Here is a 24,440-nt window from a genome sequence, read left to right as displayed (position 1 = left end):
GTTCTGGAGATAAGTGCAATGGTGGCTGGTTTCAACCTAGCTTAGCAGATGAAACACTAAGGAGTGGGCCAATTCAGGGGGTATTTTGCAAGTACTGCAAATGAAACTTGCTGATAGTTTATGCTATGGTTTGGATGTTTGCCCTGTTCAAATCTCGTGTTGAAATGTGATCCCCGATGTTGGGGCCTCGTGAGAGGCACTGGATCATGGGGTGGATCCCTTATGAATAGCTTAGTGCCGTCCCCTTGGTGATGAGTAAGTTCTCACTTACTTAGTTCACTCAAGAGCTGGTTGTTTTAAAAGAGTCTGGGACATCCCCCTTTTCTCTCTCTCACTCTCATTCTCGCCCCATGACGTGCCTGCTCCTATTTCACCTCTCGCCATGAGTAAAAGCTCTGAGGCCTCACCAGAAGTGGATGCCAGCTCCACATTTCCTGTAAAGCCCATAGAAGCATGAGCCAATTAAACCTCTTTTCTTTATACATTACCCAGCCTCAGGTATCTCTCTATAGCAATGCAAGAATAGCCTAGTACAGTTTAGATGTCAGGGTATGAGGAAAGAGTAAATCAATCAAACTCTGGTTGATGGCCTGAACACCTGGGTTGACACTGAAGCTGCTCACTGAGATGGGGAGGGCAGCAGCATTGGTTGAGGGGGGAAGGTCCTGGATGGTATGTGAATGGTGGGGAGGGAGAAGTTAATTCTATTTTGGCCATATTTGAGATGTCTTTTAGACATGACTAGAATGTAAGCTCAGTGGGGCAGGAGCTTTGTCTGTGTTGTTCTGTGCCATATTCCCCGTGCACAAACAGCATTTAGTACAAAAGTTAGTACTGAAAGTCTTGTTGAATGAAAAAAGCCAAGGGGAGGCATAGAGAAAGCAGTTGGATTAATGAATGTTTAAATTTTTGGGCAAATGCAGATCCTCAGTAAAGCATAAATACATTTCTCCTTGGCTTTCACATGTGCAGCAAAAATCTCTAAGAGTGGTTTTTCAAAGAGCAGAATTAAACATCCTAATAGGGTCAGCTAATGCCGTCCTGGAAAGAGGCTCAAAATCCCAGTCTCTGACTAAAGCTGACCTGGTCTTTCCCACAGTGTTCAGGGTCATTTAAGTGAGACGGCAAGGGCCTGGAAGCACTGCTGCACTGCTTCTCTGGGTCATGTTTATTATTTCTAACAGTAACAATACTGCTCGCATAGGTCAAAATTCTTATTCATCTATTTGTTGATTTCCACTGGACCCATTATTGTTTCTACCAGTCTCAAGACAGAGGTGTTAACTGATATCTGCTTTAAAACAGAATTAAACAGCTGTCTAATAAGTCAATGGCTTTGACAGTTAACTTTCTGGGCCAGTTAAATCTTGGAGACACAATGTGAGCTTTAAGAAGGAGAACTGAGAATGAAGATAGCCTATTATAGTAATGACATAGTCTAAATGTTAAAGGGTTCAAAATCACGTCCTCCATTTTGTAGTACTAAGAGCAAAAAATGAAAAAAAAATACAGAAAGAAAAGAAAGCAAGAAAGGAAAGAAGAAAAGGAAGGAATGAAGGAAAGAAGAAAGAAAAGAAATGAAGATGGGCTGGGCATGGTGGCTCATGCTTGTAAGCCCAGCATTTTGGGAGGCCAAGGCAGGTGGATTGCTTGAGGCCAGAAGTTTAAGACCACCCTGGCCAACATGGTGAAACCCTGTCTCTACTAAAAAAAAATACAAAAATTATCCAAGTGTGGTGGTGCACATCTGTGATCCCAGCTACTTGGGAGGGTGAAGCATGAGAATTGCTTGAACCTGGGAGGCGGAGGTTGTAGTGAGCCGAGATTGCACCATTGCACTCCAGCCTGGGTGACACAGTGAGATTCTGTCTCAAAAAAAAAAAAAAAAAAAAAAAAAAGAAATGAAGGGAGGGAAAACAAGCCATTACATTTATTTAAATGTACTTTGAACAATTCTCAATTATCTGCACTAATGGATGACCCCAAAGATAGAAGCCATTTTCCTCCTGCTTCAAAATGAAGTCCTCCATTGCAGTACTATGAGCAAAAAATGAAAAAAAAATATAGAAAGAAAAGGAAGAAGGACATTTTCCTCCTATTTGCTTTGGGATACAGCTTTGTTCTCTTTGAGTGCTGCTGTGACTGATGTTCTAGAGCAGTGATTCTCAACTGTTGCTGTGTTGGTGGCATCAGGGTTATCTCGTGAAGCTATGTTTTTTCCTTTTTGTTATTTTAAATTTTAGAGAAAGGGTCTCACTCTATCATTCAGACTGGAGTATAGTGGCATCAACCTAGCTCACTGCAGCCTCAACTCCTGGGCCCAAATGATCCTCCCACCTCAGCCTCCCCAGTCGCTGGAACTACAGGTATGCACCACCATGCCCTGTCAATTTTTAAATTTTTTATAGATACAGGATCTTGCTATGTTGGTCTTGAACTCCTGGTTGGTCTTGAACTCCTGGACTCAAGCAACCCTCCTGCCTCAGATAACTACTAGGATTATAGGAGTGAGCCACTAAGCCTGGCCTTCATGGAGTTTTTTAAAATTATAAATGCCTAGGCCCCACCTTGCATCCACGGAGGCAGAATTTCTTGGGGGTGGGCTACGGACATGTGCGCATTTTAAAACTATTCTGATTCCCATTGTCTTCATTCTGCTGATCAGTGAGAACTACTGTTCAAGGAAGTCACATTAGACGGCTGAAGAATGAGTGCAGGTGTGCCAGTTCTGCCTGACAAGGTGCAAGGCAACCCCTTCCCACTGCCTCCTCCTGCTGCCCCAACTGGGAGCACAGGTAGGACTTAAGATTTTGAATTTCAAAGCTATCTGTGTTAGTCCATTTTGTGCTGCTATAACAGAATACCACAGACTGTGTAATGTATAAAGAGTGGAAATTTATTTTCTCATAGTTCTGGAGCCTGGGAGCTCCACAAGGTGCTAACAATTTTGGTTGTTTGGTGAGAGTTGCATCCTCTGAAGGGGACACTGTGTCCTCACATGGCAGAAGGTGAAAGGGCAAGTAAGCTGAATGCTGCATGAAGTCTCTTTTACAAGGGCCTTAATCCCATTGATGACGGAGGAGCCCTCACGGCCTAATCACCTCTTAGAGGTCCCAACTCTTAATCCCATCACAGTGGCAACACCTGAGTTTTGGAGTAAACACATTCAAACCACAGCGCCATCACTGCTAAACGTGTAGGTTTCATGTAAAATAGGAATGAACAGAGAGAGAGGAGGAAAAATATAGTAGAAATGACGTGGTCAAGAGAGGAATATAAGTAAACTCCTTTAGATTTGGGGGGCAATCTTTCTCAGGCATTTCACACTTAAGGAAACCTCAGAGCCAAGAAGGGACTTGAAAAGCCAAAAATCTGAAATCTGCCTTCTGCCTGGTGCTGTGGAAAAGATAAATTATCCCCCATGCTCTAATATTTTCAGACATTGAGATGTTGTTGTCCTCCCCATTTCAATGGCCACAGTCTCCCAGTTAAAAGGAGATGCTGTATTTACAGTATCAGGAAGTTAGCAGATAGGTTAAAATCAACAAACAGGTCAACATTTTTACACATATCGAAATCATAAAAAAATTCTGAATCCTATTGCGAGGAAAATGGTTTCATTTAGAGTAAGAGAATCGAGTGGTGGAAAGAAGGTCCCTCAGCTTTTGATTCAAAAGTACCAAGCAGATGAGCCAGGAATGCTGGCTCTGGAAGCCAGAACACCTGGGTTCAATTGTCAGCTCTGAAACCACAGGTCATTCACTTAGTCTCTCTGTGCCTCAGTTTTCTCATCTGTTAAGTGGGGGTGATCACAATAATAAAAAATTGAATTTATTATCATTAGTTATTCTAATAAGGCAATTATGTTAGTGGTTTTTTTTGTTTTGTTTTTTTGCTTTTTGTTTTTGTAACTAACATCACACCACTACTGTGTCTTTGGTCCCTAACAAGTGCTTTAAACATGTCATTTATTTGACATGTTCTTTTACTCACATAAAGCATTTGGGGTAGGCATATTATTGGCCCCATTTAAAGATGAGAGATTAGGCTGGTAGCGCTTGCCTAAAATCCCAGCACGTTGGGAGGCCAAGGCAGGTGGATCTCTGGAGCTCAGGAGTTCAAGACCAGCCTGGACAACATGGTGCAATCCCATCTCTACTAAAAATACAAAAATTAGCCGGGCGAGGTGGTGTGCACCTGTAGTCCCAACTATTTGGGAGGCTGAGGTGGGAGGATCGCTTGAGCCTGAGAGGTTGAGGCTGCACTGAGCAAAGATCAGCCACTGCACTCCAGCCTGGGAAACAGAGACCCTGTCTCAAAAAAAAATAAATAAAACTAAAATCAAAATAAGATAAAGATGAAGGCTTAGGTATCTGGCTTGAGGTTGTACAGCTGGGAATGGTGTATCAGAAGCCAGGCAGCCTGACTCCAGAGTGGCACCTGAATGATGTCAAGCTTCCGTGCCCCTCTTATTTCTCAGCCCTACGTGTTACTCTGGGTGAGGAAAGCCCTGTGTGGGTACTGACTGCCAGGAACCATGAGACATGATTTGTTGTCAGTCAGCTCCAGGATGGAAGTGCCACCTACAAATAACCTTGCGCTTAGGATGCCACCCTGCACAGCTGAGTCTCTGTATTTATTTGCCTACTGTATTGTTTTTAGTAGAGAAATGTCTGGAGTAAAGTATCTGTTACTCCTGGAATGGGCAGTGAAACGTTCCAGGGAAAGAATACAACATCTGCTCTCAGAGGGAGATGTGCTTTGTCAAGGAAAAATGTGATTTTCCAAAGTGAGCTGAAATTTCCCTTACCCTGAGGGGGATTTTGTCAGCAGTTTATCCTGTGAGTGTTCAGATTTGAGGAAGGAAGTTTGTAAAGCAGCCCTGAACAGATGGTTTGCTCTGCTGTCTGCTTTTATAAAAGAGGGGGAAAACTTTGATAGAGATGTTTCTAAACATGGTTCAATATACAAATTCAAAACCAATATTTTTTCTAAAACATTTCAGGTGAAAGAACCTATTTGGACATGACACTGCCTCACATCATTATAATATGCATGCTTTCTGTTTACTGTGCTGAAATGGTCTTTCCCGGCTATCACCAGATGGGCTTTTAGATACTGGAATCTGCCAAAGCGATCATCATTGCTATGAAGTACATAAGGAATTCTGGCTGAAAGCTCAAACGGCTCTTCTTTGACCAGATGGTTTATTTATTCTTACTACTCTTTACCAGGAAGTTAAGCTGCACCTTGGCATTCTTTATAGAGAGGATGGCCTTTAAACTGTTGAATTGGCATCTGGTGAAACCTACCAGACAGAAGGAACAAGCAGCAACTAATTGTCACTTTGGGCTGCCCAAGTTTGTGTGGTACAGGGAAGCTAGCTGACGAATGCTCAGGTTGACCACACAGAATGGGGGAGGGGAAAAGACACCCAGGGCAGAGGCAGGTGGAAGCCTTGTAGAGTCTGCTGGGGTCTCAGTAGAACTGGGGGTCTCAATCTAGGGCTCACGACCTGCGCCCAGACCAGCTGATCTGAAAAAGGAGCCCTGCTGAATGGTGTTGCCAAGAACCACCCGACAAGCAAAAACTGCTCTCTTAGGACATAGAAAAAAGTGAACCTGCATATGGCCCCTTGAAAATCACTTTCCAGCCAGAGATATCAACTGTCTGTTACACAAAAGAGTGCCTGGAATTGGTGTGGGTGGTGACAGGTTATGGAGTCAAAAATTTACTCGGGTGATCGATCCCAAGGACCAGCTGTAGATGCAATGAAGGGTTCCAACCCCCAAAATCATCATTGGTGAACAACACAATAGCAAAGGCCATATTAAGGAGATATGAGGTTTGAGAGCTAGTGACTCAGAACTGTGATGCCAGGATCCTCCCCCTCCCTCCACGTTCCACCAAGGTGCTTCTCAGGAAAGCGGGGAGAGGAAGCGAAGGGAAGAAGGATGCCCTGCAATCTCGATTTGCCTCTCCTCTCTTCTCACCTGCATGCACTAAAGTATGTAATCTTTTCGGTAAAATTGTCTATAAAAATGCCTCTGCATTTCCTCTAGAAAAGATAAAAGGTTTGGGAATTTATTTTAAGAGGAATTTTTAAAAAGTAGGATCAAAAGGAATGAGGGTAAGCTAGATGCAGGAAGACGAGGAGGGGAAAAAAGAACAATACAACTTGAGGCTGTCAAAGTGAGAGATTTCGTGGGTGGTCAAGAAGTTAGTCTGCTCCACCTGAAAGGAGAGAGAAAGAACACTAGCTTCTGCGAGCTTTAGATCAGGAATATGACTACAGAGAGGTGTTCAGATTAAGAAAGTTCGGGAAGACCTGTCTCCCAAACTAAGCAAAGCAGGATGAAGCCTACCCTCAACACAGATCTTGACTAGCTCTGCCTGAGGACTGACCCCTCCTTGTGCTTCTGTTTCTTTTCAAGGATAAAGAGAGACTGCCTTTAAGAAGTTTCTCTAGTGTGTGCACCAGAGTCTAATAGGGCAGGAGAAGGGGGAATGGGGAGGAAACATTGCTTCCAAGCCACAATCCAAACTGATTTTAAATGTTTTTATCTCCAGGCTTTCATTAATGTAAGCTGCACCTTTTCAGTAATTTCATGGTCGTACTTTGAGTTGCATTTTAACCATGCTTTCCTAAGAATAAACATTATGCAAAACTGCCCGAAAAGCATTAGGAATTTTCTTCCTTTTTCCCGCATTACAGTTAAGTCATTGTGTAGAGAGTTGTTAGAATATAGAAAACTTCTAGCTCATAAGCGTGGTTCTGGGGGCAATCGGGAACAAGCTGCCTCCCTAAATCATGAGTCTTGCTCATGACAAAAACTGTCTGATTGTCTTCTTGTCTGGACTGCCTTCCACTTCCTATGAACGTCCCCCTCTGTTCCTCCCATCTCTCAAGACCCAGCGCCAGACTCCAGGGCTCAGCAGAATGAGATCTTGTCACCCACCTGGACACCTCAGCCTTCTCTGTTGGTGCCACTCTCACTGCACTTACTTTCTGCCTTTTTTGGTAGATATTTGTGTCCATGTCTGGTAGCTTCTGGCAGACTTCTATTTACTTTCCTTAGTGCATATCTGCCACAGTACACTGCTTCTAAGAAGCGCTGGATTAACTGAATGGATGCATGAGTAAATGCATTCACTTCCCCCACCCCAAGTGACTAGCACCTGCAATGGAGCTAATATTCCCTGTCTTGTCTTTAAGATACTATCATGTTCCAAGGAATATACATCTTCTTTCCGCTGAGGAAAGTGCATTTACTTTGTGTATCCAATTTTGGCAGAACAAAGTATGGGCTCATAACGTTAATTTTCACCATATACTGCTAATTTCTTAGTTTTAAAAATTATGTTTGACACGCCAATGGAAAAAAAAGAGAAGACTAGAGAACAGTAGGTGCTCAATGTGTCTGTTTTTTGAGACAGGGACTCACTCTGTCGCTCAGGCTGAAGCGCAGTAGTACAATCTCGGCTCACTGCAGCCTCGACCTCCCAGGCTCAGACAATCCTCCCACCTCAGCCTCCCACATAGCTGGGACCACAGGCATGCACCACGATGCCTGGCTAATTTTTTGTAATTTTTGTAGAGATGGGGTTTTGCTATGTTCCCCAGGCTGGTCTCAAACTCCTGGGCTCAAGCCATCTGCCTGCCTTGGCCTCCCAAAGTGCTGGGATTATAGGTGTGAGCTACTGTGCCCAGCCAATAAGCATGTCTTCAGTGATCTAGCAATCCCACCTCTAGGTATATACCCCAAAGAAAGAAAACCAATCTATCGAAGAGATATCTGGACTCCCATGTTTATTTCAGCACTGTTCACAATAGCCAAGATTTGGAAGCAACCTAAGTGTCCATCAACAAGATGAATAGATAAGAAAATGTAGCACATATATATATAATTCGGCCATAAAAAAGAATGAGATCCTGTCGTTTGCAACAACATGAATTGAATTAAAGGTCCTTATGTTAAGTGAAATAAGCTAGGCACAAAAAGATAACCTCTGTGTGTTCTCACTTACTTGTGGCAGCTGAAAATTAAAACAATTGAACTCATGGAGACAGAAAGTAGAAGGATGGTTACCACAGGGTGAGAAAGGTAGTAGAGGAGAGTGAGGGAGGAAGTGGGTATAGTTAATGGGTACATACAATAGTTAGAAAAAAATGTAAGATCTAGTATTTGATAGTACAAAAGAGTGACTATAGTCGATAATAATTTAACTGTACATTTAAAAATAACAAAAGGAGTGTAATTGGGTTTTTTTAATACATGGATAAGTGCTTGAGATGATGGATACCCTAATTACTCTGTTGTAATTACACATTGTATGCCTGTACCAAAATATCCTCTATATCCCATAAATATATACACCTACTATGTACCCACAAAAATTAAAACTAAAAAATTCAAATAAATAAATGTCTTGAGTGAATGATGAATGAATGAATGAGGGAGTGATGGCAGGAACCTAGATAATGGGGAACTGGATAAAAACAGAAACAGAAAGAGAAGTAGAAAAAGGATAGACACACAGGAGATTTAGAAAAGGAGTAGAAAGATAGAGAGGGAAGAGGGAAAGGAGACCCAAGTCTAATTAAATTCTCAATTAGCAAGCCAGGTTTTACTATAGACTTGAACCTGATAATTTAACAAGAGAGAAGCAGCTGGGTGAGAAGAGATAGACTTTGAAGAAAGATCTGGATTCTGATATCCACTCAGCTACTTAGACAAGTGACTCAATCTCTCTGAGCTCACTGCTTACAATTTTTTTTCTATTTTGAAGTAATTTTAGATTTACAGAAAAGTTCCAAAAGACAGTACAGAGAGTTCTTGTACGCCCTTCACTCAGCTTCCTCTAATGTTAGTATCTTTCATAATCATAGCACAATTGTCAAAACCAGGGAACTAACATTGATACAATCATACTAACTAAACTATAAGCCTCAGAGTTTCTCCAGTTTTTCCATTAATGTCTTTTTCTAGTCCAAGATCCACTAGGATCCCACACTGCATTTAGTTGTTACGTCTCCTGGTCTCCTCTAGCCTTTAACAGTTCCTCAATTTTTTCTTACCTTTTATGACGTTGCTGCTTTTTGAAGAGTAGAATGTCTTTCAATTTAGAGTTGCCTCATATTTTTTTCATTACTAGATTTATGTAGTGTGTTTTTGGCAAGAATACCATGGAGATGAAGTCCTGCCTTTCTCAGGGCACCATATCAGGAGGCATATGTTGATACGTCTGATTACTAATCATGTTAGCCTTGATCGCTTGGTCAAGCCAATGTCTACCGGGTTCTATTTTCCCTTTGTATTAATAAATACCTTGTGGAGAGATGCTTTGAGACTATTTGCAAATATCCTATTACTCATCAAACTCACTTTTGCCCAATAATTTTAGAATTCATCAGTGGTTCTTGCCTGCGACAGTTATTACTGTAGTGTTCTAATGATGACTTTCTATTTTTCTCATTCTTTCTGCATTTATTAATTGAAATTTTTCTATAAGTAATTGCTGTCCCTACTCCCCAACCCACCACACTGATTTATTTGTATCAGTATGGATTCAAAAATATTTATTTTACTCTATGGGCCATAATCCAACACTATCATTATTTATTTTGTTGCCTAAGCTTCACTTTCTTCTTCTGCAAGACAGGGATGATGACAACTGTCATAAGAATTGAATGAGATTTTAAAAAATGTAAAAATGTCCAGTCCAGAGCATCTATTAAATAAACGCACACTCCATTTCTTCCTTTTCTTTACGGTCTGTAAAGCCATGCTAATTTGAAGGCAAGGCCATTCAAAATAGGTGAAAAATCTGAATTGGAAAATTCTCTTTTGATGGTATACAAAAGAACTAGAAATTAGCTATTCCAGTCATGTCTAGTAGAGATCATTTGGGATCTGCCTATGTAAGACTGATTTTTAATCAGCATACCCATAATTTGTATGAAAATAGATGCTTGAGAATACTTGAAACAGACTGTTCTCTTAAGTAGTTTAAGTGTTTTCCCAGAAATCTTGTTTACGTTCTGAAGTTGCTTAGCTAAACTATTTTCAGAGATAGTCCAAAGTCTGCCTCTACCCAGCTGTAGGTCATATCATCACTAACTCTGAATTAGTGAAATCACTAATTTGTCTTTGATTCCCAAGGTTATGGAAGTGAATGGAAGAAATCCAAGTTTAATTTAAAATTAGATTTTAGCAGTTTTGGCAATTCACTTTTAAGTTCAGGGGGAAATTTAAAAATAAAGACAAGATAGGATCCTAAGGATGTGAGAGTGGGTAGATCTGGAAGTTTAAAATAATTCATGAAATACAGTGAAATCCACTAATAAAATCACTCAGTTTACTGGAACTTTCATTTTTCCATCCCATTTTTATCAGTAAGGAAAATCAAGAACATCAGGAGATTTATTTTTAAAAACAACTTCGGGGCAGTGAGGTTTGCAAGCTCTCATGTGGACTCCCAGAGATTCTGTCAGAGATTCTGTGTTACTCAGTTTGGGGTGGGACCAGGAATCTGCAGTTTTAGCAGGCACCACCCGCCAATGCAATCCTGCTGCAGGTGGGAAGCAGCATCCTATAGTCGTTTGAAGCCCAGGCTTCAGGGCCTGACTATGTGGGATTAAACCAAAATCGCCACCTACCACTTGTGTAATCTTGGGAAAATCACTTCATCTCCACATACTTCAGTTTCCCATTGATAAGACGGGGCTTATGACAATATCTGTCTCCCAAGGTTGTTGTAAGGAGCAAGTAAGTGGTACATATAAAATGGTTAGCACAATAGTGCCAGATAGACTGGTGTTCAGGACATGTCTGGATACAGAACCGCTTGAGCTCAGCCTCTTACACTTGCTGTATTCATGGGCCTTATCATGGTCGCTGACATTTACAACCATCATCAGGATTTTGATTTGCCAGCTATGGAGGCTGCAAAGTGAGCTACAGTTAGAAAATGTTTTGTGTTTTTTTCTAAAGATGGTGTCTCGCTCTGTCACCCAGGCTGGGTACAATGACATGATCCTAGCTCACTGAAGCCTCTAACCTTCTGGGCTAAGGGATCCTCTGGTCTCAACCTCCACAGTAGCTGAGACTACAGGCGTGCACCACCATGCCCAGCTAATTTTTTAAATTTGTATGGACAAGGTCTTGCTATTTTGCTCAGTCTGGTTTTGAACTCCCGGCCTCAAGCGATCCTCCTGCCTAAAGCACCGGGATTACAGGCATGAGCCACCGCACCTGGCCAGAAAGTGCTTAAGTAACAAAGGCTGACAGATCCTCAGTCAATCAGAGATATATATAATTCAGAATAGGAATATCCTGTCAGCATTAGGTAGAGTTTATTAAATGACCAAAATAGGCAACTACTGTATCTGTGTTCAGCCAACTAACAACCAACAAACATACTGATTAAAATTCTGTGACTGAATACACAAAACAAAAGAAATTAAGTCTAAAACATAAAATGTAGAATAGAAAACTCTGGGTGTGGGTTACATTACTAAGAGAAAGTGCCTTCTAAGCCCAAGAGTGCAGTCGGCCAGACCCCAGCACTTCATGGAGACTCCCTGCTCCTTCCTGCCGCTCTTCCCTGCCCCAGGGCCATAGGGATGTCAGCCAGTGGCTCTTGATCTCCCAGTGAGTCCCTAGACCCCCACACAATGACTTTGTCCTAAGTATTCCCAGACTCCAGTCACACCTGTCTTCTTCAGAACTAGCTTCTGATGTAGCCTCAGAGGCTTTGGAGTGACATTCTGGGGCTGAGGATCTTCATGGAATGCAGAGAGAGAACCAAGGTGATTCACTGTCCCTCAGTGAATTGCCCCCTGGTTGCTGCCTGCTCTGCTGACCTAGGTGTTTCTGCTGAGGGAGTCCTAATAATAGAAGGGGGTCAGGGGTTGGTTATACGAATGTGGTCAGGGATCATGCTGTCAAGACTCAAAATTGAGACATGTGGTTTTAAAAGCACCTTTGGGAATGAGAGGTTGGTGGGGGAGAGGAAGGGGTTGGAGATTGGCATTCTGGGTGCCCAAAGGGACTAGGATTGGTGGACTGGGTAATGCTATGGAATGGAGTTGAGATCAATTAGGCTTAAGGGCAAGTTGGGGAACAGTGAAAGGAAGGATTGCAATGTGATGTCTGTCTCTTTGCCTGGAAAGAAAAACAGCCATCATGGAAGTGGCAAGACAGAGTGAAATGAGACACATCAGGAACAGACAAACCTAGAAGGGGAGGTATGCTTGAAAATCACTTCTGGGTGAGTCAAATACCAAGACATCAAAAACTGGCTTCTTACCTCATTAAACCTCATCACCAGATCTTCAAGGGCATTGTGCTCTCCATTCTGAGTGGTAAGAATTGACGCTGAGATGGATGCTTTGAGGCAGGGCAGGGACCTCTGGCATTCGGGAGTGCCCAAGTCCCGTGTTAAGAAGCAAAGGTAGTCGACCGGCAAGACCCTGCGGTAAATACTCTGCTCCTGCTCCATCAGGATGCTGGCGACTTCCTCTGGGAACTGGATGAGAGGCTGCAGATCGATCAGCTCCTTGCTGATCCCAGCTGAACTTGAAGGGAGGGTGTTGGAATTGGCCACAGAGGGGCCTGGCTGGCGTTCTAAAACAAAGCAACAGAAGCCGTGGTTACACCAAATCTGGTGTCCCCTGCAACAGATATTTACTTGAGAGCCATTTCAAATCTTCTATGTTCTTTAACCAAATCCCCTGCTTAGTGAAGAGTTCTGTACTATTTTTCTTTCTTGTTACAAAGGCCTTTCTGATATTTGTCCTGTCCGTCTTCTAGTCACCTAATGAGGTGGGGGTGGAGTGGCGGTGGCGGTGGTGGTGGTGGTAGGGTTGTTTTTTTTTTCCATTTTCAGAAGCAGCATTAATCTAGCACATCATTCCCCAACCAGTTTACTACACTTTGTAAAACACCATTTGCCTCCTTATCCTCCTTTGCTAACTACCATCAGAGTGACATGAAATGAGGGTGAGTATAAGCATAGCCAACTTAAATAGAAGAGGAAAGAAGGCTGTGGGGTGAGGAATATGTATATGCATATTATGTGTAAATGGGCAGGACACCTGGGGACCCAGAGACTCTCTGGACAAAAGGTTTCAAAATGTCATGGTATTCTCTGCCAACCCTTCACCCCCAAAGAGTGACTTTGATTTCATTGATATCTATTTGGGGGTTTGCAAGAACAGAACCATCTACCAACATAAGAAAGGAATAGGTAATAAGGAGATGTATCTAAATAAATAAATCTTACTCCTGGCCCACAACTGGTAGCAAGAAGGTGACAGAGAGATGCAGCAGAGAAGGTGGCAGTGCACGAGATGGAACTACCAGAGTGGGGGATGCCTAGGCTCAAAATGATTCCTGTAATTAGAGACACCACACTTGCCTTCTCTTTGACACCCTCCCAGGCTGCCTCTTAACTTCTTACCTGTAACTCATTCATTCGACAAACGGAAAGTCTATGATGAGCCCTAGAACAGAGTTTTCCAAAGTATGATCTCTGGAATACTGGCATTTGCAAGAAAAAACAATTTTGTGATCACCTAAGTTGGGGAAATGTCACATATTCATGTCACTCATTCTCTTCCTGGAAATACCTGTCATCCAGCCTGGACACTGGCTAACAGCAAAGTTCGTAAGGATGACTTCCTTCACATTCAGACCTCAGTATTCTCTGACTCTTTTCTAAATCTCCATTGCAGAAAACTTTGGAATTATCACTCCAAACTGCTTCATGTCTGTATTATTAAACTCTGAAGTCATCATCCTTGAATTTGACTTCTTTCTTCCCTTCTATTCTCTCTAGTAAAACTTCTCTGTCCTCAGCAAACTTCTAGTTCTTTGGCCTTGGTCCGGTGCCACGATAAGCATTTTAGATGGCACTCACCAGCCAGAGATTCCCAAAGAAGACAACTTGACTTTCCACCCCAGGCACATCCCAATCCCCAATGCTGGGCAGACTCAAACCACCCATTCCTTGGCTTCTGGGCTGCTGTATGATGACACTGACAAGTATGCTACTTAGTGATGGGGCTGTTGCTAATTCCTGTTATCTAACTTCAGCTAGGCCCTCAGTGTGGCTCAAAGTTGACACAAACTTATTTATTTTTTCCTAAACAACTCACTATCCTCTTTTCTATTCTTCTTACACTCCCAAACCTGCGTTTGCTTTCCTTACAGTCTTTCAACTGTTTCTTAACTATGATAGTGTAGGTCATGTCAGAAACTCCTTCAATTCAGATGCCTTACATTTTCTCCATCTTCTGCTTACCTGAGAATGGCATGTGCTTCCTCCTCTGCAAGGCCCACCCAGGTTTGTGATTAAATCTACCTTTGTCTCTTCCAGAACTTGCTTCAGTGGTTATCTCCACCTTTAATCCCTCGCTTTCTACTGACTTCTTTGCATACCCAAATGTTCAGTTTCCTTTTTCCTTAAAAACTAACAAATAGGACATCCCTTATACTTTAAACTCCAAATCCTCTCTATCTTTCCCTTCACTATGTACCTTCTACACCAGGTAGCCCACAGTCCCTAATTCCTTCTTCCATGAGTATGGTCACTATATCTTCTGATCAAAAAATCAGGCCATCCTCTCTGTCCAAATTACTAAACCATTGAGGATATGGGACAGAAAAATGGAAACCAGGTTGGTTCTGGTTGACTCTAAGCATTTTAATACATCTTTTGGACCAAATTACCAAAAATCTTCTGCAGCAAAAAATGGGGACTATCAAATTATATTTGGTTTTATCTAAGCTTATATTAAAAAAACATTAAAATCAAGTTGATGCTTAAATCTACCCTACATGGCCTCCCTCCCCAACTTTCTGAATAGTTTAGAAACTGACTACGTTTCCTGAAAATTGAATCTGAATGTGACTTGATGAAAGAGGCCAACTGAAATTCCTAGATACTGATAATTTATATACAATGGAATTAGCCAAATATAGGAACTCTTCTCAGAAGTAACCAACTCTAAGACATGATCTCAAACTATAGCACTCTGCAGAGGAAATAAAAATAACTCTAGTCACTTCTCTAATATATAAGAGAAGAGATAATGTAATATAATATGCAAATAATGTAAGATAAGATGTCATGGCCGGGCGCGGTGGCTCAAGCCTGTAATCCCAGCACTTTGGGAGGCCGAGACGGGCGGATCACGAGGTCAGGAGATCAAGACCATCCTGGCTAACACGGTGAAACCCCGTCTCTACTAAAAAATACAAAAAACTAGCCGGGCGAGGTGGCGGGCGCCTGTAGTCCCAGCTACCCGGGAGGCTGAGGCAGGAGAATGGCGGGAACCCGGGAGGCGGAGCTTGTAGTGAGCCGAGATCCGGCCACTGCACTCCAGCCTGGGCGACAGAGCGAGACTCCGTCTCAAAAAAAAAAAAAAAAAAAAAAAAAGGATGTCATATGGGAAACTGCAATGTATCTTGAGGTATGAATCACATGCTGTTACAATGAATGACAAGTCTAGTGACTGGTGGGAAACAGCAATAAGAGAGACCCAAATAAATTAAAGAATAGAAAGAAACCTGGTCATTGTAACCCTAATAAATCTGGCAGTCCCAATATAAGCATGTATCTCCGTATAAGTATAACATCACACTCAAAGGAACACAAATTGAATGCTAGAAGCTTTGAAACAATGTTGACCTTTCATGTAGGTTTCCTTAAAGCTGGATTACTCAGGGATTTCATATCATGTACCATGAAAAACATCCCAGAAGTCTTCTTGGGGCATAATTCTTTGTTTCTTACTTTTAAAAGTTCCATACTTTTAGCAGCTGTTAAAAACACTACACCATGGAATACTATGCAGCCATAAAAAAGGATGAGTTCGTATCCTTTGTAGGGACATGGATGCAGCTGGAAACCATCATTCTCAGCAAACTATCGCAAGAACAGAAAACTAAATACCGCATGTTCTCACTCATAGGTGGGAATTGAACAATGAGATCACTTGGACACAGGAAGGGGAACACCACACACTGGGTCCTATTGTGGGGAGGTGGGAGAGAGGAGGGATAGCATTAGGAGATATACCTAATGTAAATGACGAGCTAATGGGTGCAGCACACCAACATGGCACGTGTATACATATGTAACAAACCTGCACGTTGTGCACATGTACCCTAGAACTTAAAGTATAATAATAATAATAAATAATAATAATTTAATAAAAAAAAACAAACCAAAAAAACACTTCCCACTTTCCCTCATCCTTGTTGAGCTCTTCTTATTATGTCCTGTTTCCTCTTCACATGACACATTGCCCTAGTGCTCAGCTGAAACTCACCTCTGAGCCTTGCTCTCTAACAACGTGGGCCACTGGAAGATGGATTAAAAACTGAATAGTTCTAGGACCCCTGGTCCTTCCTCATCATCCATGAAGCGAAGTTCATAAAGCCCGCTGGACACTGTGGCTCTTTTCTTTTTAAGAAGTTTCTGGTGAATAAAATTACCCACCTCATTGTTTACTCTCAGTCCCATATTCTTCAGTTAATAGTTATTCTAGGCCAGGCATGGTGGCTCACTCTTGTAATCCTAGCACTTTGGGAGGCCGAGGCTGGCAGATCACTTGACGCCAGGAGTTTGAGGCCAGCCTGGCAAACATGATGAAACCCTGTCTCTACTAAAAATACAAAAAATTAGCCAGGCATGTCAGTGAGCACCTGTAGTCCCAGCTACTCAGGAGGTTGAGACAAGAGAATCACTTGAATCCAGGCGGCGGAGGGTGCATCATCACACGCCAGCCTGGGCAACAAGAGTGAAACTCCGTCTCAAAAAACCAAAAAAAAGTTATTCTACAGAAGAGTAAGGCTGTATTAGTCCCTTTTCACACTGCTTGAAAGAACTACTGGAGACTGAATAATTTATAAAGGAAAGAGGTTTAATTGAGTCACAGTTCTGCATGGCGGGGGAGCCCTCAGGAAACTTACAATCATGGCAGAAGGTGAAGGCGAAGCAAGGCACATCTTACATGGTGGCAGGAGAGAGAGAGAGGACGAGGGTGGGGGGAAGTGCCACACTTTAAAACCATCAGGTCTCATGAGAACTCACTCACTATCACAAGAACAGCAAGGGAGAAATCTGCCCCCATGATCCAATTATCTCCCACCAGGCCCCTACTCTGACAAGGGGGGATTACAATTTGAGATGAGATTTGGGTGGGGACAAGAGTCAAACCATATTGAAGACTGTATCTTTAGATACTGTCACAGCCTAGAAATATTTACTATGAGACACAGTAACTTCACATTCTGATTCTCTGCTCAAAAATAAAGTTTCCTGTTCCAAGTGCTTTATATAGATTAATTCAGGACATAGATAGTATTATTGTCCATATTTTATTCATAAGAGAGCTAAGGCTCACATATGGTCAAATAAGCAGTAAGTCAGAGAGCTGGGATTTGAGCGGGATCTATTTGACTCAAGAGCTCATGTTCCTGATCACTCAGGATATTGCCACATTGGCATTCTGGTTTATAGATGCATCTCAAGTGATTTAATTCACAATAAATCAATTACTGTGTTAGTTTACTTGGAGTGATCTGATAAAATAACCTCTTCAAACTCCAAAGTTAAAGATTTGACCAAGAGGGTAAACAGTTTCCTTCCTTGGTCAGTCTGGAACCATCACTTGAACCACTACAACTATGTGATAATGCGTAGCACATAGAAACTCAGAAACTCAGAAGCACACTCTCCTTTCCTCCCCATGAGTTCACACGAATGTTCCTATACTTTAAATCAGTATTTTCCAAAGTGTGTCACACTCAATTTATGCAAAGTACAGTTTCTTAGTTAGTAATTTAGGGAACTACTGGGTTAAACAAAGTTAAACAGGCTTTTTTTTTTTAACTGCAGGACTTCTCAAAGCCATTAATAATTCCCACGAGGGGGAATATAGTATCATAGCACATAGCACATCCTCAACCTTGTTGTCTGTCTCTATATCATTTACATGGGGATTACAGTGTCTTCAGAATGCTTCTCATCATACTCAGAGATTCTCATTGGGGGAAATGAAGCATAAGGAGTTTGTGAGGTTGGTGGTTCCAAGGAGGCTTACTTCGCCATGTGGCTGGAATCCTATGTAAAGACAGAAGCAGGGGAGAGATTGTGGATTATTTAGGAATTTGTAAATTATTTCCCATGGCTGAATGCTATACTAAGAGAGATGGAGCATCACTGTAGAAAACCAGGAAGGAAGCTTTATTTTCTAGAAGGCACTAGAGAACAGGTGTGGCTCATGAAGAAACAGGCAGATGGGGGTGATGGGAGGATGAAAATACATATGCAGCCTAGAGTTTTGGGTCTCCGGGTCAACCTAGATATCATTCCACCTTGAGGGAGGGGAATTCCAGTCCAAGTCTTTGCTTGAGGGATACTGCTCTGAGAAGCTGCAGCACCGCTATAGAGCCCTCTTGCCACCACACAGAGCCCTCCCTTCCCTTCCCCTCCCCTCTCCTCTCTGTCCATGCAGGTGATAGCCAGGCTCTGACCTCAGTTATAAGCTGCCATTCCCAGAAGCTATCCACAAATTGCAGAGCCCAGAAATACTAGGTAGGGCCAAGGCATAAGCCTCTAAATTTGACGAGCATTTTCCACCTAATGCCTTGGGGTACAGTGCCTTTGGGGAACCCCTTCCCTCAGGGTTAGTAGTTTCTAAAAATGCTTGTTCAGATCCTGATCCCCCCAAGAGCCTTGGGCTTGGGCTAGAGTCCAGCAAAACCTGCCATTTCCCATTTCTTTCTTTCTTTTATTTATTTTTTACTTTTTGGTCCCTATGAAAATTAAAAGCATTTTTTCTTGCTATGCCCCAGATGAAAATCCAGAGTTTATAAGATAATCTCACAGAATCCTGCATAATGTAAGGGAGTCATGACAGGTAGCCATTGCTAATTTTAGGGTTTTTTGTTTGTTTGTTTTGTTTTTTTAAATAAAACTTGAGTTCAGTTGTTACATGAATTGCCCAAAAATCCAGCTTGTGAGTGGTCAGCCCCAGAACTGGCAACAGCTAAGAGAGAACCTGAAGTTTCTAGCTTCTGGCCCAGTCCTCTGTGTTATCCCAAGCTGAGCCTGGGTTATTCTGGGCATGCTCAGTGTCCAAGGGCTGGCATTATTAGCTGCCAATACATCTGAATGGGTTTCAGAAATGTTAAGGAGAAATTCATTCATTAAGAGTGCCTACTATGGGCCAGGCATGGTGGCTCACGCCTGTAATCCCAGCACTTTGGGAGGCCAAAGTGGGTGGATCACGAGGTCAGGAGATCGAGACCATCCTGGCAAACACGGTGAAACCCTGTCTGTACTAAAAATACAAAAAAAAAAAAAAAAAAAAAAAAAAAATTAGCCCGGCGTGGTGGCGGGCGCCTGTAGTCCCAGCTTCTCAGGAGGCTGAGGCAGGAGAATGGCGTGAACCCGGGAGGCGGCGGAGCTTGCAATGAGCGGAGATCGCGCCACTGCCCTCCAGCCTGGGCGACAGAGCAAGACTCTGTCTCAAAAAAAAAAAAAAAAAAGGGTGCCTACTATGTGCCAGGCTTTGTTTTCAGCTATCCTAATGTTGAAATTTAGTGAACAAGAACAAAGTTTTGTTCATATGGAACACCTAAGAAAGGAGATAAACAATAAGCACAGTAAATGAGTAATGATGCATATGAGAAAATGATAAAATTGTTATGGTGAAAATCAAACAGGGTTCCAGGATGTGGGTGGGGAAGCTGTAGTGTTACATAGCATATCTTTTTTTTTTTTTTTTTTTGAGACGATGTCTTGCTATGTCGCCCAGGCTAGAGTACAGTGGCATGAACCTCTGCCTCCCGGGTTCAAGCGATTCTCCAGCCTCAGTCTCCCAAGTAGCCAGGATTACAGGCATGTGTCACCATGCCAGCTAATATTTGCATTTTTTAGTAGAGACAGGGTTTCGCCAGGCTGGTCTTGAACTCCTGCCCTCAGGTGATCCACCGGCCTCGGCCTCCCAAAATGCTAGGATTACAGGTGTGAGCTACTGTGCCTGGCCCACATAGCATATCTTAACTAGACTGTTAGTGATTGTCTCACGTTTTCTGCAAAAGTGGGCAAAACTTTACCCTCCAAGGTGCCCTTGGCTTGGTCATCATCACCCTTTCTCAAGTCTCAATGGTAGCCATTAATTGAGCTCTTAGTCCTCACCATTTATGAGCCCTTTGTGTTAAGTAACACATTTAATTCTCACAGTGAACCCTGTATGGTGTTGTGATTATCTCCCTGCTACAGACGATAAAATACAGGTCAGAAACGTTAAACATTTTGCTTAAAGACACCCTGCTATTGAGAGACAGGGCTGAAATTTAATTGCAGCTCTGACTCCAAAAATCTGCCCTCCGTTACACTCAGCATTTTGAGGCATCCTTTGCAGAGGAGACATATTTCTACGCGCGCGCACACACACACACACACACACACACACACACACACACACACACACAGGTTTTTTCTCTTCTGGGTAGAGAATGGAGTTGAAGAGTTAGGTAGGAATACCTTACAGGATTCTGACTTTAGAAGGCATCTCCTCCCCAAGCCAGCTGAGCAACCTTCTGATCGTGATTTTCAATTATATCCTATCAAAACCTGGGAGAATCTCCATGTGCCTATGTGTCAGAAACTTTATCTTTCATTCCCATTCCATATGAGGGGGGGTGAAATGGGTACAAGCTTTCTTGAGAGGCAAAACAAAATTTTAAGCATGTCTATTCTTTGTACTAGAAATCTTGCTTCTACAATATTATCCAACAGAAACTCTTGCAAAAATATAGACCAAGCGAGGTAAATTTATATGTACTGAAATTGAATTTATTTCACAAAATATTGAGGACAAAGAAGCAAGTTGAGAACAATGGAATCTTATCCTATTGAGGGGAAAAATAATTTTGTAAATATAGGTACATGTTGCATACCCTGTCCAGTGCACACCAAATAATAGTGTATCTCTTACACAGTTCTGTTTTGCTCAACTTTTTTGTAATGCACATATGACAGTACTTTTAAAAATAGATCAAAATGGGCCGTGCACAGTGGCTCACACCTGTAATCCCAGCACTTTGGGAGGCTGAGGAGGGTGGATCACCTGATGTCAGGAGGTGGAGACCAGCCTTGCCAACATGGTGAAATCCCGTCTCTACTAAAAATACAAAAAGAGGCCAGGCGAGGTGGTGGGCACCTGTAATCCCAGCTACTTGGGAGGCTGAGGCACAAGAATCACTTGAACCCAGGAGGCAGAGGTTGCAGTAAGCTGAGATGACACCACTGCATTCCAGCCTGGGCAACAGAGTGAGACTCCGTCTCAAAAAAAAAAAAAAAAAAAAAAATCAAAATGATATCCAAAAAATTCAAGGCAACAAAATCTCAATCTTCTCATGCTCAAAAAACTGGCTCAGCTTTTGGCCTGTTCAGATTTTTTTTCCAATATATATGGTAATATTGTTTTTTTTAAAAGTTATTTTAAGTTACAATTAGAGAAGAAAGTAGGAAAAACTTATTTTATCTACTCTATCCATTTTCCTTTGCTTTGAATTAATTTTGTAGACTTTTTAAAAGTATTAGATTCTCAATTGTACATTTAATAGTCCTTTAGTGGTGCAATTCTAATTACATAAAATAAGACAGAGAGAGAAGAACATTGATTTCTTCTTATAGAAGATTCAGAGCTGACTTAAATACACTAAATCTCAGGAAGAGCTGAAAATTGCTTTCAACAGGGAAGCGATGGGTTTAGAAAAAGGTTAGTTAATTGGTGATTTTATCTTATTATCTGTTATTGGTTTTCAAAGTAACAAAATCAATCTTGCAACAAATGTGTCTGGCTTGTCCTGAACATTACATGAAAAAGATGAGCTCACAAAATCAATGAAGCATATTACTTCTAAGTCAGTACTTAAAAGAGAAAAAAAAAACCAATATATTCAGACTGAGAGTTAAGACATATTTAGATGAAACAATCTACCAGACAGAAGAGCCTTACAGCAAAAAGAAAAAAGTTGATAGAATCTTCATTAACAAAAAAACAACTTTTGCTCACTGTGCAAAACGTAGAAAATATAAAGAAGTATAAAGAAGAAAATTTGCGGGAGGCTGAGGCGGGAGAATCGCTTAAACCCGGGAGGCGGAGGTTGTGGTGAGCCGAGATTGCGCCATTGCACTCCAGCCTGGGCAACGAGAGCGAAACTCCATCTCAAAAAAAAAAAAAAAAAAAAGAAAATTTAAAATAAGAATCTTATACCCAGAGGTAATCTCTGCTAATACTTTTGTTGTTGCATTTCATATTTATCTATAAATACACGCAATATTCACAAAATTAGGATCAGAGAACACATTCTTTTCTAGCTTAAAAAAACTCTATAATGCACTTTTCCCCCAACTCTGAGGCTATTCTTGTAATATTAGATTTTTGATGGCTCTTTATGTTATATTTACATCTTTTTACCATTATAACAACACTGTGATAAACAATCTTGTAAATATAACTTTATCTGTGCTTACTATGTTAAATAACATTGAAAGAGAAAAATTCCCTACCCGCATGGGGAAATTTCCAGGGAGCAGCATTTTCTCATCTATTCCTTTTATAGCACATTAACTAACTGTTTTATCAATACTCACTGATCACTCATCTATTTCTGATTACATTGGGTAAAAAAGAATATGTGAGTCAAAATTCATATGGTAAGTTGTAATAGTATGTTGTCTCATATAGGGGAAGATGGCATCACTGACTCAAAGTTTACAAGAGGAGGAACTCTGGAGTGTTTTTGGTGACAATCTGATGCCCTCTTACCCAGCAGCAGAGTCTTGAGGTATGGCTGACCTTCTAGATATGGAATGGTTTCAAAATTCAGCCTAAGCAGGCAATCTGAGCTCCAAAGTCTGACCTGGGTGAACTATTTAAACTACACTAATTATTCTGAAAGGATTCTGTGTCTCTGTTTTGTAACAATCAACAACCATCATCATAAATAAATTATAATATTATTTAACATATAATAATATAACATCCCAGTACTTACAATGTGCCAGGAATTGCATTAAAACTCTCTACCAAGATCTCACTCTATCCTCACAACCACTCTATGTAGACAGCACAGCACCCCATGCTGTTATTATTCCCATTAGCAGATGGGGACACAATTAAAGAACTTGCTCAACATCACACTGAGATAAGTAATGGAACCAGTGTCACATCGGTCCAACACCAAAGTCCAGCATCTTGAAATCACCAGCCTACACTGACTCGAAGGTTTTCTTCCTTTTAGTCTCAGTACACAAATGACAATCAGAGGGTGAAAGAGGCAGGACTCGGGCTGAATGCCTGAATTGGAAGGAACTACAGGGAGAGCTGGGATGAATTTTCCACACTTTACACATCAGAAAACCATGCCTCTGAGCTTCTTGCCCAAGCTTCTTGCCCAGGGTCACAGAGCTGATTAGTGGCAAAGGTGGACCAGAACTTGGGAACCCTGACTCCCAGTCCAGGGCATTGTCTCCATACTCCACTGCCTCCCTTACTGGTGTGGTTAGGATCTCAGGTGCTGTAAGCTCCTGGGGGCAGATCCCCCAGAGTAGAAGTAGAGTGGGATCTTGGGATTAATATGTGTGATCGCAGCCCAGCTCAGTTGCTGATTTGCTTCATGCCCTTGGATATGTTCTAAACAACTATGGGTATGTCACAGTGATGATGGGGAAATTAAAACAAGAAAATGCATGTAAATGTTTACTACATATTCAGCCCTCAATAATCAGTCATCTTATTATCATCATTAATTTAACATTTGCAAGAGGAAGAAGGAATTCTGGAGCCTTTCATCTTAGAAGCTTAACGAGGAGACTCAGTCATATTTCCAACCATTTCAGGCTACGGAAACTTTTGCTTTGTTTTTATAACCTGCAACTTGCACCCTTTGGTGTGGTGCCCACAATAATAAAAAGAAAATATTTTTTAAGATCCCAAGTGATACCTCACTTACTCTTATAAAAAGAAATGTCTGTATCATCTTGCCACACACTGTACTAATGAATCCCCCCATTGAAAAAAGACCCCGCTCCCCCAAAACACCAAAAAAAGGCTGTTCTTAACTCTTCAGCTCTTCCCTCTATGAAAAGAATATGTGTGACACAATAAAATAAAAAAAAAGATATATATATATGGTCTCTGCTCCCAGTTCCTGGCATAGGGCTCCTAAAACTCTAGGAGCATCTTTTTTCCCTCATCTATGGTCCTAAATCCCTTAGAGTTTCCTAGTGATAGGAGTGTCTTTTGTTCTAATGAGGTAACTCTTGGTGGGCTCCTGGATAGCTTCAAGATGAGGGCTGCGCACCAGAAAAACCAAGGCATGATTACAAGCTTGAAACTTTAAGCCCCA

At 41.7% G+C, this 24,440-nt stretch overlaps 1 protein-coding gene across 9 annotated transcripts in view; it reads right to left on the bottom strand.

Moving 5' to 3' along the window:
• The window catches only part of PLCE1 (phospholipase C epsilon 1), a 349,678-nt gene that overhangs the window by 145,258 nt on the left and 179,980 nt on the right, over positions 1-24,440 (bottom strand). For all 9 annotated transcript variants that reach the window (XM_015147712.3, XM_077946826.1, XM_028826665.2 and 6 more), the window contains one exon: positions 12,313-12,629. In XM_015147712.3, the coding sequence (XP_015003198.3) occupies positions 12,313-12,629 (317 nt within the window). The remainder of the gene's footprint in view (positions 1-12,312; positions 12,630-24,440) is intronic.

Source organism: Macaca mulatta, chromosome 9, assembly GCF_049350105.2.
Source record: "Macaca mulatta isolate MMU2019108-1 chromosome 9, T2T-MMU8v2.0, whole genome shotgun sequence".
Taxonomy (NCBI): Eukaryota; Metazoa; Chordata; class Mammalia; order Primates; family Cercopithecidae; genus Macaca; species Macaca mulatta.
This window is presented reverse-complemented; position numbering and strand designations above follow the sequence as displayed.